Source organism: Choloepus didactylus, chromosome 16, assembly GCF_015220235.1.
Source record: "Choloepus didactylus isolate mChoDid1 chromosome 16, mChoDid1.pri, whole genome shotgun sequence".
In the NCBI taxonomy this organism is placed as follows: Eukaryota; Metazoa; Chordata; class Mammalia; order Pilosa; family Megalonychidae; genus Choloepus; species Choloepus didactylus.
In genome coordinates, this window is record NC_051322.1 from 31,395,833 (window position 1) to 31,410,137 (window position 14,305).

Here is a 14,305-nt window from a genome sequence, read left to right on the forward strand (position 1 = left end):
ACCACCACCACCACCACCCTCACACAGATACACCTTGGCTTCCAGACCATGGCATTCTCTGTTCCTACCTGTATATCTGGTACTTTTCTGTTTCTTTTGTGTTCTTGTTCCTTGTCCTTTAAATGGGTCCTGCTACAGGGTCTGTCCTAGGTATTGTCTTTTCTTATTTTGCACTTCTCCCTAATATCCAATCAAATCCCATTCTGTTGTCATTTATATGTAGACAACTTTGAGTTCTGTATTTATAGTCCTAATTGCCTACCTCTCATACCCATGTTTCCATCTGCCCTCAGGTATTCTCTGGTGACTGTCTCATAGATACCCAAACCAAACACTACAGACTTGCTCTTCCTTCTCTTATGCCCATATTCTCTGTCATAGTGAGCCATTCACACAGTTGCCAAAGCTGGATGCTTTCGTTGCTCTGTTTTCTTCCTCCACATCTGTATTAGTTTGGGTTCTCCAGGGAAACAGAATCAACAAGAGATATCTATAAATATAAGATTTTATAAAAGTGTCTCACGTAACTGTGGGTATGCACGAGTCCAAATTCCATAGGGCAGGCAGCAAACTGGCAACTCCAACGAAGATGTTTGATGAACTCCTCAGGCATCAAACGGGCAACTTTGATGAACTCCTCAGGTTAGCCAAAGAAGTGAAGGTCTTCTATCTGTCTTGCTTAAAAGTCTTCAACTGATTGGATTAAATCCAGCTGATTGTATTCTCTCATTGTGGAAGACATGCCCTTCATTGAATGTCATCAGTCACAGCTGCAGCCAGTTGACTGACTGATGATTTAATAAACCAGTCTTCTGATTTATTAACCAGCAACAAATGTCCTTGCAGTAACGGTTAGGCCAGTGCTTGCTTGACCAGACACCTTGGTACCATCACATGGCCAAGTTGACACATGAACCTAACCATGACAACATCCGAGCAAGTCTTTTGAATTTCTCTCCTTAATACTTTTGGAATCTGTTAATGTCCTTGTTCTAGTTTGCTAATGCTGCTGGAATGCAAAACACCAGAGATAGATTGGCTTTTATAAAAGGGGGTTTATTTGGTTACACAGTTGTAGTCTTAAGGCCATAAATGGCCCAAGGTAACACATCAGCAATTGGGTACTTTCACTGGAGAATGGCCAATGGTGTCTGGAAAAACTCTCTTAGCTGGGAAGGCACGTGGCTGGTGTCTGCTCCAAAGTTCTTGTTTCAAAATGGCTTTCTCCCAGGACATGCCTCTCTAGGCTGCAGTTCCTCAAAAATGTCACTCTTAGTTGCACTTGGGATATCTGTCCTCTCTCAGCTTCTCCAGAGCAGGAGTCTGCTTTCACCGGCCGTCTTCAAACTGTCTCTCATCTGCAGCTCCTGTACTTTCTTCATAGTGTCCCTCTTGGCTGTACTAGCTTGCTCCTTCTGTCTGATCTTATATAGTGCACCAGTAATTTAATTCAGACCTACCCAATGGGCGGGCCAACACCTCCATGGAAATTATCCAATCAGAGTTATCACCCACAGTTGGGTGGGGCACATCTCCATGGAAACACTCAAAGAATTACAATCTAATTAACACTGATAGGTCTGCCCACACAAGATTACATCAAAGATAATGACGTTTTGGGGGACATAATACATTCAGACTGGCACAGTCCTCATTGCCACTCCTTTTTAAAAGCTACCTTTATTTCTTACTTGGATTATTTTAATACCTTTACTAGCTTTCTTGTTTTCAGTGCTGCTATTCTTAATCCTTCTCTACCTGTAGCCAAAATGAGTTTACCACAGTCAAATTTGATTATGTCACTTACTTGCTTTTAAAGCTCCTTGAGGCTCCACAGTGCCATCACGTTAAAGCTCAAACTCGGTGTGGCTAAAGACACTTGTAGTTTGGCCTCAGCTTCCTTTTCAAGTATTATCTCTTTTCCTTTACTTTCCTTGCATTCTTTTCTCTGATAATACTGAATTAATTGAATTTCTCTGAATGTGACATATCTCCTATTGAAGTTTAGGATCTTGTTTTCGCTCTAGAACATTTCTTCCCACAATGTTCTATATCCTTTCCCCTCAGCCTGAATAACTCCTAGTAGTTCTTCAGATCTCAGTTTAGATAGCTCTTTTAGAATTAAGGTGCTTTTATAAAAAGAATTGTGCACCAAGAACAAGTGGGACTTATCTGGGAGTGTAAGGTTGGGTCAATATCTGAAAGTCAGTTAATGTAATACATGTATCAGTAGAATAAAAATTAAAATCATGTGATTAGTTCAATAGATACAGAAGAAGCACTTGACAAAATCCAATACCCTTTCATGAGAAAAACACAAAACAAATTAGAAATGGTAGGGAATGGCCTCAACCTGATAAAGAGCATCTGTGAAAAACCTGAAGCTACCATCGTACTTAATGGTGAAAGACTGGATGCTTTCCCCTGAAGATCAAGAACACCTGATCACCACTTCTATTCAACATTGTATTGGAAGCTCCAGCTGGGGCAATTAGGCAAGAAAAAGAAAGGGCATCAGATTGTAAAGGAAGAAGTAAAATTAGCCCTATTTAGAGATGACATGATCCTGTGGTAAGAAAATCCTAAGGAATCCACTAAAACACTATTAGAACTAATAAATGAGTTCAGTAAGTTTGCAGGGTACAAGATGTATATACAACAGTCAATTATACTTTCGTACAGTTTGAAATGAACACTCCAAACATGAAATAGAGAAAATAATTTCATTTACATAGCACTGAAAATAATAAAATACTTAGGAATAATTTTTTCCCAGCTTTTTTTTAAAATTGTAGAATATAACATATTTACATAGAAGTGATAACTTTCCAAGTGCAATTTAACAAGTAGTTTGCAAATTTCAAAGACTGTTATGGGTTACAGTTCCAGTTTCAGTTATTTCCTTATTTGAAATATATATACAAAAAGGTGATAACTTTCAAATTACAATTTAACAAGTAGCTATAGAGCAAATTTCAAAGAATGTTATGGGTTACAGTTCCACCATTTCAGTTCTTTCCTTCTAGCTATTCTAATACCCTAACAACTAAGAAAAAGAAAATTATATAGAGATTTAGTATTGATAATTCTTTGTTAAACTCCGTCTTGTCTGTTGCTACCCCTTCCTCTAGTTTAATCACTTTCCCGATCTTCAGGGATGTCTAGGCAGTGACCACCCTCACTTGTTCATGTTGAAAAGGGGTTTCAACATTATGGGAAAAGGGGATGCAACTGGTTGATGTTAGGAATAAATTGAACAAAAGAAGTGCAAAACTTACATTCTGGAAACTATAAAGCATTGTTGAGAGAAATTAAAGAAGATCTAACAATGGGAAAAATGCCGTGTTGATGGTTTAAAGGAGTTATAATTGTTTAAGATGGCAGTACTCCCCAGATTGATCTACAGAGCAGTGCAGTCTCTCTCACAATCCCAGCTGACTTCTTTACAGAAAGTGAGAAGCTGCTTCTAAAGTTCATATGGTATTGAGGGAAGGTAAATTGTTTCTGTAAATCAAACTTTCTTGGGCATACCTTCAAAGAGTTAGTGATGCTTTTCTCTGTTATTATCTTAGCTATCCATGTAGAAATACTTTCTATGTTTTATATGTTTTCCCTGCTGAGAAAGTTGATTTGTATGTTTTTCCCCCTAAGGAAAAATATAACTGTGATGTTTAAACAAAGGCTGCAAAATAAAACTTTAAGGTTTAAACCTTTAATCTTAAATAATAAAAGTAATTGAAATAGTAACTCATATTTTTCATTCCCTAGGTTTTGCCGATTCTTGAGATTCTTTATCATGTTGAAGAAAGAAATGCACACCATGTGTACATGGCTCTTATAGTATTGTTGATCCTCACAGAAGATGATGGCTTCAATAGATCCATTCATGAAGTGGTAAGTTATCCTTACTTTGGTTAAAGTTACAGAATAGATACGTACCTCAGTAAGATTTACTGCTGCCTTAGTATTTCTTCTTTTTTTTCTTCTGGTAGGTGTTTCTTTGTGAATCTGGCTTAGAAATGGTGTGTTTTTCTTCAGCTTTATGAGGTGATGCTTTCTCCTGAAAGACTATTAGCCACTTAAAACACTTTCAAGAGAGTTTCTGTAATAATTGATGCAAATACTTTGGCTGCCACTAAGTTTGGTTTTCCTCTCCATTTCATTTCCTCCTTTTGGATGTGGCAGAAATTGTCAAGCAGGTTTGCCCCTTGAATACAGGATAAGCCAAGGAACAGGGCACAAAGGGAAGAAGACTGAGAAAACGTTTCATAATTTTAAAAACTGTGTAACATACATTACGTCTTTAAGTTGTCATCCTTTTGGGGAGTTCCATTTCCAAACTGGTTTTATCTTCCTCTTTTGGCATTTTCTTTGTATCAGTGTAATTCATGTGAATAGTTTTCATGAAAAATAGCAGACCACTGCCCACCCTATTTCTGATTCCCTCTTCCCTAAGGTAAATACTTTTGACGTTGTCTGTGTGTCGAAATAACATGTTTTTATTGTTATTTCTTGATTTTTCAGAGTTGGAGATTAAAGATTATCTTCCTATAATGGAAAATACATCGTTAGCTCTTCCTACGTGCCATGCATGTTGCCCATGGTTTCTCAGCCCTTGTTCCAGCACATAGACTTTTCTCCTTCCAAATTACTGCCATTTTTTGTTAACTCAGCTTTATATTATTATAAGTGTGTTAACTATTATATTTAGCTCAGTTACATAGTGTATGGTTACATTTGCTTTCTTGTACATGTTCATTTTTCTGAAGTATATCATTGTATTTTTTTGTTTATTTAGTTTTTAATCTACCAATTACTCTTTCATTCCCCAATACTTCAACAGAGCTCAGAATCCCCTGTAAATATATTCAAACACATCTCATATTCTCTTACTTTCATTTTTTTCTTGGACTCCTATCTTAGTCCACATTGGAGGCTTTCCTCAACTGTCTGGTGATCTGTTCATATGTAAGGAGTAAGCCTCTAAAAAGTTTTGGAAGTTCTTTGTGCGGTCAAGTCTTATTTACCATAACTTGTTCCAGATAGTCTCTTTCTCTGGGAATCCTTCTCTCTGTAGGACTTTTCTTTCGGACTGATCAGTTTCTGAGAGGGACTTTTCCATTATTCTTGCTGTGGGCACCTCATGGAAGAAGTGGATGGGGGTTTTACTCTTCATAGGGTACAAATATTTTATTTTCTCCCCCATTTTCAGTAGGGCTTTGGTGTCATCCTTGCTGTCCTCTGATGTTCCCTTAGAAGTTTTTTACATGGTATGACCATGATTTCAATGAAGATTGAATATATCTTGACCATTGGGTTGGAAAGAGAGTAAAACATACAAATTTCTTGATTATTGTATTTATTATTTAGTAAAGTACCATCAAAGAGAAAACATTTGCATGATTTACTCGGTGTTTATAGTGTTTATCTTTCTTTTACGAAGGAATTAAAAAATCAGTGTGATCTTTATAAACATTTTTATAATTGAAGTATAACATACATATATAGAAAGTGTGCAAATTTTAAAGGTACAACTAAGAATTTTCACATATGTATAAACATATGTTATTATAGTCCAGATCAAGATTTCTAACACCATCAAGACTCCCTTGTACCCTTTCTTGGTCAATACCTCACCCCAACCAGAGGTAACCACTTTTCTGACTTCCATCAGAATAGATTGGGTTTTGCCTCTCCTTGAATTATAGTGTGTTTTCTGTTATATTGTTTTCTTTTGCTCAACATAGTGTTGCTGAGATTTAACCGTGTTGTTGCAAGTGTTGGTAGTTTGTTCTTTTTGTTGTTGTGTGCCATTGTATGACTATGCCACTGTTCTGGTTTGCTAATGCTGCCAGAATGCAAAACACCAGAAATGGACTGGCTTTTATAAAGGTTACACAGTGTGCCAGTTTGAATGTATTATGTCCCCCAAACGCCATTATCTTTTATGTAATCTTGTATGGGCAGACGTTATCAGGGTTGATCAGATTGTAATTCTTTGAGTGCTTCTATGGAATGCGCCCCACCCAGCTGTGGGTGATGACTCTGATTGGATAATTTTCATGGAGGTGTTGCTCCACCCATCCAGGGTGGGTTTAAGTTGATCAGTGGAGCCATATAAATGAGCTGACATAACAGAAGGAACTCAGTGCAGCTGTGAGTGATGTTTTGAAGAGGAGCAAGCTTGCTAGAGAGGAACATCCTGGGAGAAAGCCATTTTGAAACCAGAACTTTGGAGCAGACGCCAGCCACATGCCTTCCCAGCTAACAGAGGTTTTCCGGATGCCATTGGCCATCCTCCAGTGAAGGTACCCGATTACTGATGTGTTCCCTTGGACACTTTATGGCCTTAAGACTGTAACTGTGTAGCCAAATAAACCCCCTTTTTATAGAAGCCAATCCATCTCTGGTGTTTTGCATTCTGCAGCATTAGCAAACTAGAACACACAGTTACAGTCTTAAGGCCATAAAGTGTCCATTAACATCCGTTGGCATCCAGAAAACCTCTGTTAGTTGGGAAGGCAAGTGGCTGGCGTCTCCTTGCTCCCAGGTTGCATTTCAAAATGGCGTTCTCCAGAATGTCTGCATCGGCTTCCAACAGCAGTCTTCAAAATGTCTGTTTCAGCTCTAGCAGTGAGCTCCTTATGTCTGAGCTTATATAAGGCTCTAGTAAACTAATCAAGGCCCACACTGAATGGGTGTGGCCACACCTCCATGGAAGTACTGAAGCAATAGGTTCCAACCTAATCCACACTAATATGTCTGCCGCCACAAGATTGCATTAAAGAATATGGCTTTTTCTGGGGGACATAATACATACAAACTGGCACAGCCACGATCTGTTTATCCAGGTCTCTTGCTTGGTGATCAGTTTCTTCCAATTTTGGGCTCTTTTTAATAAGGCTGCTGGGTACATTTTTGGACATATATCTTGGTGGACATATGCACTCATTTCTCTCAGGTATATACGGAACAATAGGATTGCTGGATTATCAGATAGATATGTGTTTAGCATTAAGAAGTACTAGTAAAACTGAAGCTGCTTATACCCCATAGCTCAGCTGTTTCACTCCAAAGATTATCTAGGAAGACTCTTGCACATTTGCATAGATAAGACAGGTACATCAGTGCTCCTCACAGCATTGTTTATAATATTGAAAGTGTCTAAAACATGCAAAATAAGACAATCAGGGTCATGGCTACCTTTTTAAGAAAGGGGGATGAAAATGGAGAAGGGTAAATGGGGGGAGGAGGGTCTTAACCCTATGTAATGTAATGTTATATTTGCTTCAGCAACAACAAAACAAAAGTCAAAACAAAACTATTACACAAAAGACTTTGAAGTAAATATGACAAAAATGCTAAGACATCACAAAATTCAGGAGTGGGTATATAAGTGCTTATTTTGTTCTCTGTAGTTTTCTTTATCCTTATTATATGATTAAAATCATTTTAAGTTAGCACAGAATTTTATATTAAAATTAAACTCTACTGATAGTCAAAATGGGGAAGGCAAGATAGTGAAGGTAAAATAGGTTTAGTTTACATTCAAGTTTACTTCCATAAGGATTTCATGGTATTCTAGATGGCATTTCAAATTTGGACATTTAAATGCTCGTTCTTTTTCTCTAGAACCTGATTTTTTTGTTGATATCTGTTTACCATGATCCCTTCCCTTTCTGTAGGTAATAGTAAAAATGAGTAAGTTAAAACATTTAAAGTCCTCCACATGGAATCATTAGCTGTGGCCCCAATTGTCTGTAAAATAGGAAACAGTACTTCATCCTACATTGAATCTGTAAATTGCTTTGGATAGGATTGTCATCTTAACAATATTTAGTCTTCCAATCTATGAACATGGACTATCCTTCCATTTATTTAAGTCTTCTTTAATTTCTTTCTCCAGTGTTTTGTAGTTTTCTGTGTGCAAGTCCTTTTACATTCCTGATTAAATTTATTCCTCGATATTTGATCCTTTTAGTTGGTATTATGGATGGAAATTTTTTCTTTATTTCTTCTTGTATTGTTCATTACTAGTATATGGAAACACTACTGATTAGTGCATGTTAATCTTGTCCCTTGCCACTTTGCTGAATTCATTTATTAGCTTGAGTAGTTTTGTGTATTTTTCAGGATTCTCTATGTGTAGGATTATGTCATATGCATGTAGGGACAATTTTACTTCTTCCAGTCCTGTTTGGATGCCTTTTGTATCTTTTTGCTCTGGCTTGAACGTCCAGCACAATTTTGAATAACTGTGGTGACAGTGGGCATCCTTGTTTTGTTCCTGATCTTATAGGTAAAGCTTTCAGACTTTCACCATTGAATATAATGTTGGCTGTGGGTTTTTTTGTTTTTTTTTTGAGATTTGCTCTTATCGTGTTAAGGATGTTTCCTTCTATTTCTAGTTTTCATAGTAACATTGTAATTTTACTCTGTGAATACCTGTTAAATATTTTTTCAGTATTGATTAAGACTACCTTGATTCACAACATTTTCTCCATCCTGTTATATAATTAGCACACATAAGCAGCCATTAAGAACTAAGGACCTCTGTTCCAAATAAGGATGGCTTATGATAATTTATTTTTTAAATAAAGGATCCAAAGGAGGAGAAACAGAACTATACTCAAGTGTGTGACCTTTTAAAAGACAGAGACTCCACCCACTGGAAAAGTTGCCAAATTACTATCTTGAGTTAGTCTTCCCCTATAAACTTAGAGCAGTGGTTCTCAAATGTTTCGGTTTTCATCTGCTAAAAATTACATTACTGAGGACTCCAAAGTACTTTTGTGTATATGGGTTATATTCTCATTTACCTGATTAGAATTTAAAACTGATGTATTTTTTAAATATTCAATTAGTTCACTTAACAATAATGATATAAACCTATTACATTTGAGATGTGTTAACATGGATAGAGCATTGTGTTATTTAACATCTATGCTCTGTATTTCACATACACTGATAATTAGAGCAGAAGCTTTATTAGATTCAGCATATCTCTCTTTTAGGTTGTGAAATTTCTCCAGGTTTTTTTTTTTTTTTTGGTCCATTCATAGTTATAAATGAAAGTCTAGATACCTTTGTTTTGAAAGGTGGTGGGACTTTCTCAGTGGTTGTGAATAATGGGGGTCTGCTGTTTCTGCAGATGGGTGTATCTTATTTGTGGAGAGGGCGGGAATTGGTCCAGAAGTCTTTTTTCCTGCACAGATTGGGAAGAATATGGCACATTGGGAAACACCTTCTTGCATCAAGGAGAAAGGAAGTAGGAGAACCTAAAAGGAGGAGAGCAATAGGGAGTTGTAGTGCTAGGCAAAGACTGTTTATTTTTTCACATTTCTTCTTTGTTGTGGCAGCCTAGAATTGGCTGCAGTGCTGTCTAATTTTTGTGCCTCTCCTTGATGCCCATGTTACAGATGTGCTGTGGAAATATTCCAACTGAATTTAGAAAACAGTTCTTGCTAGCTGAGGTCTGGAGGTGGGCTGCCTGCTTTGAACAGCCCTAGCAGAAGGCTGGCCTGCTTCTTCTTGATGATACAGGCTCATTTACATTCTTGACCTTTCCTGGAATTTTTCTTTGGTCTGTTGGGAAAGTTCTACTTACTTTTCAAGAAGCCCCTATCTTATGTTGGCTTTCAAACTATTAAGTTCTGACTCATTTTTCTGTCAATCTTATCTTATTTGCCATATCTTTTTCAGATATATCTCACTTGTGTCTAAAAATGATATACTCCTTGTTTTTCCAGAGCTATTTGTTAAATATATTTTTTATACTGAAGAAGGAAGGAGAAGTAAACACATTGGTACAGTTTGCTATCTTGAGCTGAAAGTCTCACAATTCAATTTTGTATTTTGCTTAACTCACTATCAGCGCATAGCCATCCATGGCTTTTCAGAAATTGTAATCATGGAGTAATTACTTTTTTCCTAAAGCAATCATATTTCCTTAAACTTTTCTTCTCCGTTACAGATATTAAAAAATATTACTTGGTATTCAGAACGGGTTTTAACCGAGATTTCCCTGGGGAGTCTCCTCATCCTGGTCGTAATAAGAACCATTCAGTACAACATGACAAGGACACGAGTAAGTACTGCAGAGCTGTTTCCCATCTCTATGTTTAAGGTACAGTTAAGACTAGAGTTTAAAGCAATCCCCATTTTCAGAGTGCTAAAATTCTCATGAAATATGGTGGGAAAAATGTAGATCATCATAGAGTCACTATATTACATGATCCTAAGATAACGCATATGAAGTCTCTTTCTTAATATTTAATAAATTATATGATTACAGGCACTTTACATGAAATAGAAAAGAAGCAGTCGAGCACAGTTAAGTAAAAGAAATGTTGTTTATCTTTGCTGGACTGATAAAGCTGATTTGCCTTTTAAAAGGAAAACAAATGTAAGTTCCGAGCACAAGAAAATACGAGCTCAGCTGAGAAATAAAAGCAGAAGAAAGAGAATACTTTAAAGAGGAAAAGGAGTATTTCTATTAGATTCCATTTGTGCCACCTGGAAACAAATTCCAGTTTGGGGCAATAGAAATACATTGTCAAAGAGAAGCAATATATAGAATTTATAGAATTCATAGCTAAGGGAAGTAGTCAAGTTTGCTGAACTGATTTCTGTTATTTCCCTCTGTGAGGGTAATGTAGATACATGTCTTTAATCTTTTACCTGCAATCCTAGGAGCCAGGTGTGGTTTAGAATGGAGAATGTTTTAGATTTTCAAAGGTAATTATGGTATGTACTATATGTAACCATTAGAGTCTAAAGCAGCACCCTATAATTAAACAGTAATATATCTGCAGCAAAATATTTAAATATTCCCAATAGTGGGAATACATGAAGATGGTAAATAGCTTAATAATCCTTTGTGTCAGACATTGCTTCCAAGTGAGTTGTGAAAAAGCTTTCAATTTTCAGTGCCTTTTAGATTTTACAATTAGGGACCAGGAATTGTGGACCTGAACTCTCTAAAATCAATGACAATTGAGTTTAAGTTTGCTTCTAATTAAGCTTGTTTAAAATGTAAAGAAGGCTTGATGTGTGTTTTAAACTTGCTGTTTTCTGACAGGACAAATACCTTCACACAAATTGTTTGGCAGCTTTAGCAAATATGTCGTCACAATTCCGTTCCCTCCATCAGTATGCTGCCCAGAGGATCATCAGGTAAATATGAACTTTAAAAGAAAATACTGATTTTTGCCTCTGGCTGGCTTATTGAAAAGGATATATTGGCAGTGTCTGATCGTTATCTTTGAGGAATATCAAATTTTCCTACTTAACTTTTAGCACATGATTTTTTTGGAAAGTATCTTGTTCTATTTTGTTTTCTAACCCAACTTTTCAACCAAAATTAATTATATTTGAATCTTTTTATAAAATCTATTTTAAGTTTTGTGTGTCAGCTTTGTATAGAAGGAGCAGTTGCATTTCTTTGTAATACTTACTATATCTTAACTTATTTGCTGAACATTTTATAGAGCATCACACAAAACTTTTAAGGGGCTATCTATGTTTGTTTTAGAGAATATTTTTATATCAGTTTAATATTGCTGCCATAACAATTTACCACCAATTTATTGGCTTAAAACAACTTATAACTCTGTAGGTTAGAAGTCCAACATGGATCTGACCAGGCTAAAATAAGGATGTGATTATGGCTATGTTCCTTTCTGGAGGCTCTAGGAGAGAATCTGTTTTCTTACCTTTTCCAGGTTCTAAAGGCCACCTGCATTCCTTGGCCAGTGGCCTCCCTCCTCCATCTTAATAGCCAACAATAGTGGGTTGAATACTTCTCACACCACGTCACTCTCACCTCCTTTTCTGGTTTCTTCTCCTACCTGTACAACCCCATATCACTTTTAAACTGTAATCTCCCTTTCTGTCCACTGATTAGGGATGCTTATTCATTGGGCTCATTTTTAGTAGTTATTCAGAATTAAAATATGTTCCTTGTCTGTTTTTCATGAGAATTTAACAAAGGCTATTTTCTTTTACATGGACTCACTGTTTTAATTTATGTCTGGTCTTAATCTATTATATTGGGTTTTTTTTTTTTTGGGGGGGGGGGTGTTTTTAAGAAATTGTCCGGTTGACTTACTGTGTTCTAACACTGGCTTGATGACTTAAACATAGTGGTCTTCTCACACCTCAGGTTTTCCCAGGTGTTCTAAGGAGCCTTTAACATACAAAATCCAACCGTGGTCTCTATGCTTTATTTTAGCATGATGGATTTAATAATATTTGTGCTGCCTGATTGTGGAGTTTTATAATAGTTTTATGAAGATTTCTTTAGAAGGTTGATTTTCTTCAACTGAAAAATGAACATTTGGCCTGTTCAATATAAAATGCCAAGTGAACTCATTGAGAATTTTAAGTTCTGATAAAATGTATCATACAAAATTAAGTAAAAGTTTCCTAGATGTAAGAGTTGGAAAAATGCAAATAAAGCACTGTGTTCAATTTATTTCATTTTAATAATATTATATGAGTGCTATTAGTAAGAGGCATTGTTACGGGAAATGGCAGAGTAGGCCACTCGAAGAATTGGTACCTCACATGCAGAAACCATAAATTGGCAAAGACTGACAGAATCAATTTTTTTTGGAACTCTGGTATCTAATCTAAAACTTACTGTAACCAAGGGGCTGCTTAATGAAGAAAAGGGCAGCTGAATTCTGGTAACAGAGCTGTCTTAGTTTACCTGAGCTGCTATTGTAAATACCACACAATGGGTTGGCTTAAAAAATTGGAATTTATTAGCTCAGTTTTAATGCTAGGAGGATTCCAAAATCTAGATATTTGCTTGCTTTCTCCCTGAAGACTGTAGCATTCTGGTGCTGGCTGCAGGCAGGCATTGGGGTTCCTTGCCTTTCCCGGGCCATAGTGATGTCCTCTCCTTTTGCTTCTGGGTCCCCACTGACTTCTGGCTTCTCCCTGTGGCCTTCTCTGACCCTGGCTTCTGGTTTCTTCTCTTTATAAAGCCTCCAGTAATCTGCATTAAGGTCTACCCTCCTTCAGTTGGCCACACCTTAAGTGAAAGTAACATCTTCCCAAAGTCCTATTTACAGTGGGTTCACAACCACAGGGATCCAGATTAAGGTCAGGAACATGTCTAAATTGGGGTACGTAATTCACCCTACCACAAGAGCACTGTGGCATTATCCCAATGGCAGGCATGAGGCCAGTGATCCTCATTCCTGGTGATGCTCACTGGCACCAGAAGTGAATGTGGACTTTGTTCCTAAAACACTGTGGTTGTATGTTTTGACCTGTCTGGTGGTTCCCTGAGTGACTGGTGCAGAGGTTGACCTTTGTTTTGCCTCCCCTGCCCCTCAGGCTGGGGTGGCTTTGTGGATGACAAAGACATACAGTGCCCTTGGGGTAATGGATGGCTGGTGGGGCAAGCAGCAGCCAGATCCATGCATCTGGGAAGGAGGAGACTGAGGAGAAAATACCTAGGGGAATGAGGGCTTGGAAGGGCCACACATACACCAGGGAAATCAGAGTATAACATGCTTGCTCAGGACCAGACTTATGGTCTGAAAAGACTTGCGAGGCCCCTAGGCTTGCATCTCTGGCAGATCTTTGAGATCCGCAAAAGCAGGAGGTGAAGGCTAAAACAGAGTCAGAGGAGTCCTGGCCTAGCATTGAAGAAATGCCCTAGCTCAGAGCCAAGCTGCAAAGACTAGGAGAGTAGTATTTTTTTTTCTTCTTTTTTTGGCCCCAGGCATTTAAGGAAATCTATGTCAGATTACTAGCTGACCACTGGATAACCAAAGAGACTTGAGTGGCCACATAAAACAAGGATACAATTTTTGCTAACATTGCTTGGAAAAGTCACTAAATAAATGGATGAGTGTAATCCTCAGTAGTCACTGGTAGCGAACAGATGGGTTAAAGAGAAAATCTGATTTCCAGAGTTACTACTTTATAATATTTGAAATGCCCAGTGTTCAAAAAAAAAATTCTCACCAGCTTCATTGGTGAATTCTGCCAAACATTGAAAGAAGTAACACCATCCCTTTCAATACTTACAAAAAAATAGGATGGGAGGAAATACTTCTTAATGTATTCTACGAGACCAGCATTACCCCATACCAAAGTAAGACAAAGGCACCACAAGAAAAGAAAACTACAGACCAGTATCTCTTATGCATGTATTTGGAAAAATCCTCAACAAATACTAGTAAATTGAATCCAAGAGCATTTAAAAGTATTATACACCATGACCAAATTGAATTTATCCCAGAAATGCAAGAGTGGTTCAACATAACAGAATCAAAGAATATAATAT

At 37.2% G+C, this 14,305-nt stretch overlaps 1 protein-coding gene across 4 annotated transcripts in view; it reads left to right on the top strand.

The window, feature by feature from the left end:
- Window positions 1-14,305, top strand: part of DYM (dymeclin) — a 448,453-nt gene that overhangs the window by 199,315 nt on the left and 234,833 nt on the right. For all 4 annotated transcript variants that reach the window (XM_037805588.1, XM_037805586.1, XM_037805584.1 and 1 more), the window contains 3 exons: window positions 3,769-3,894; window positions 9,974-10,087; window positions 11,081-11,175. In XM_037805588.1, the coding sequence (XP_037661516.1) occupies window positions 3,769-3,894; window positions 9,974-10,087; window positions 11,081-11,175 (335 nt within the window). The remainder of the gene's footprint in view (window positions 1-3,768; window positions 3,895-9,973; window positions 10,088-11,080; window positions 11,176-14,305) is intronic.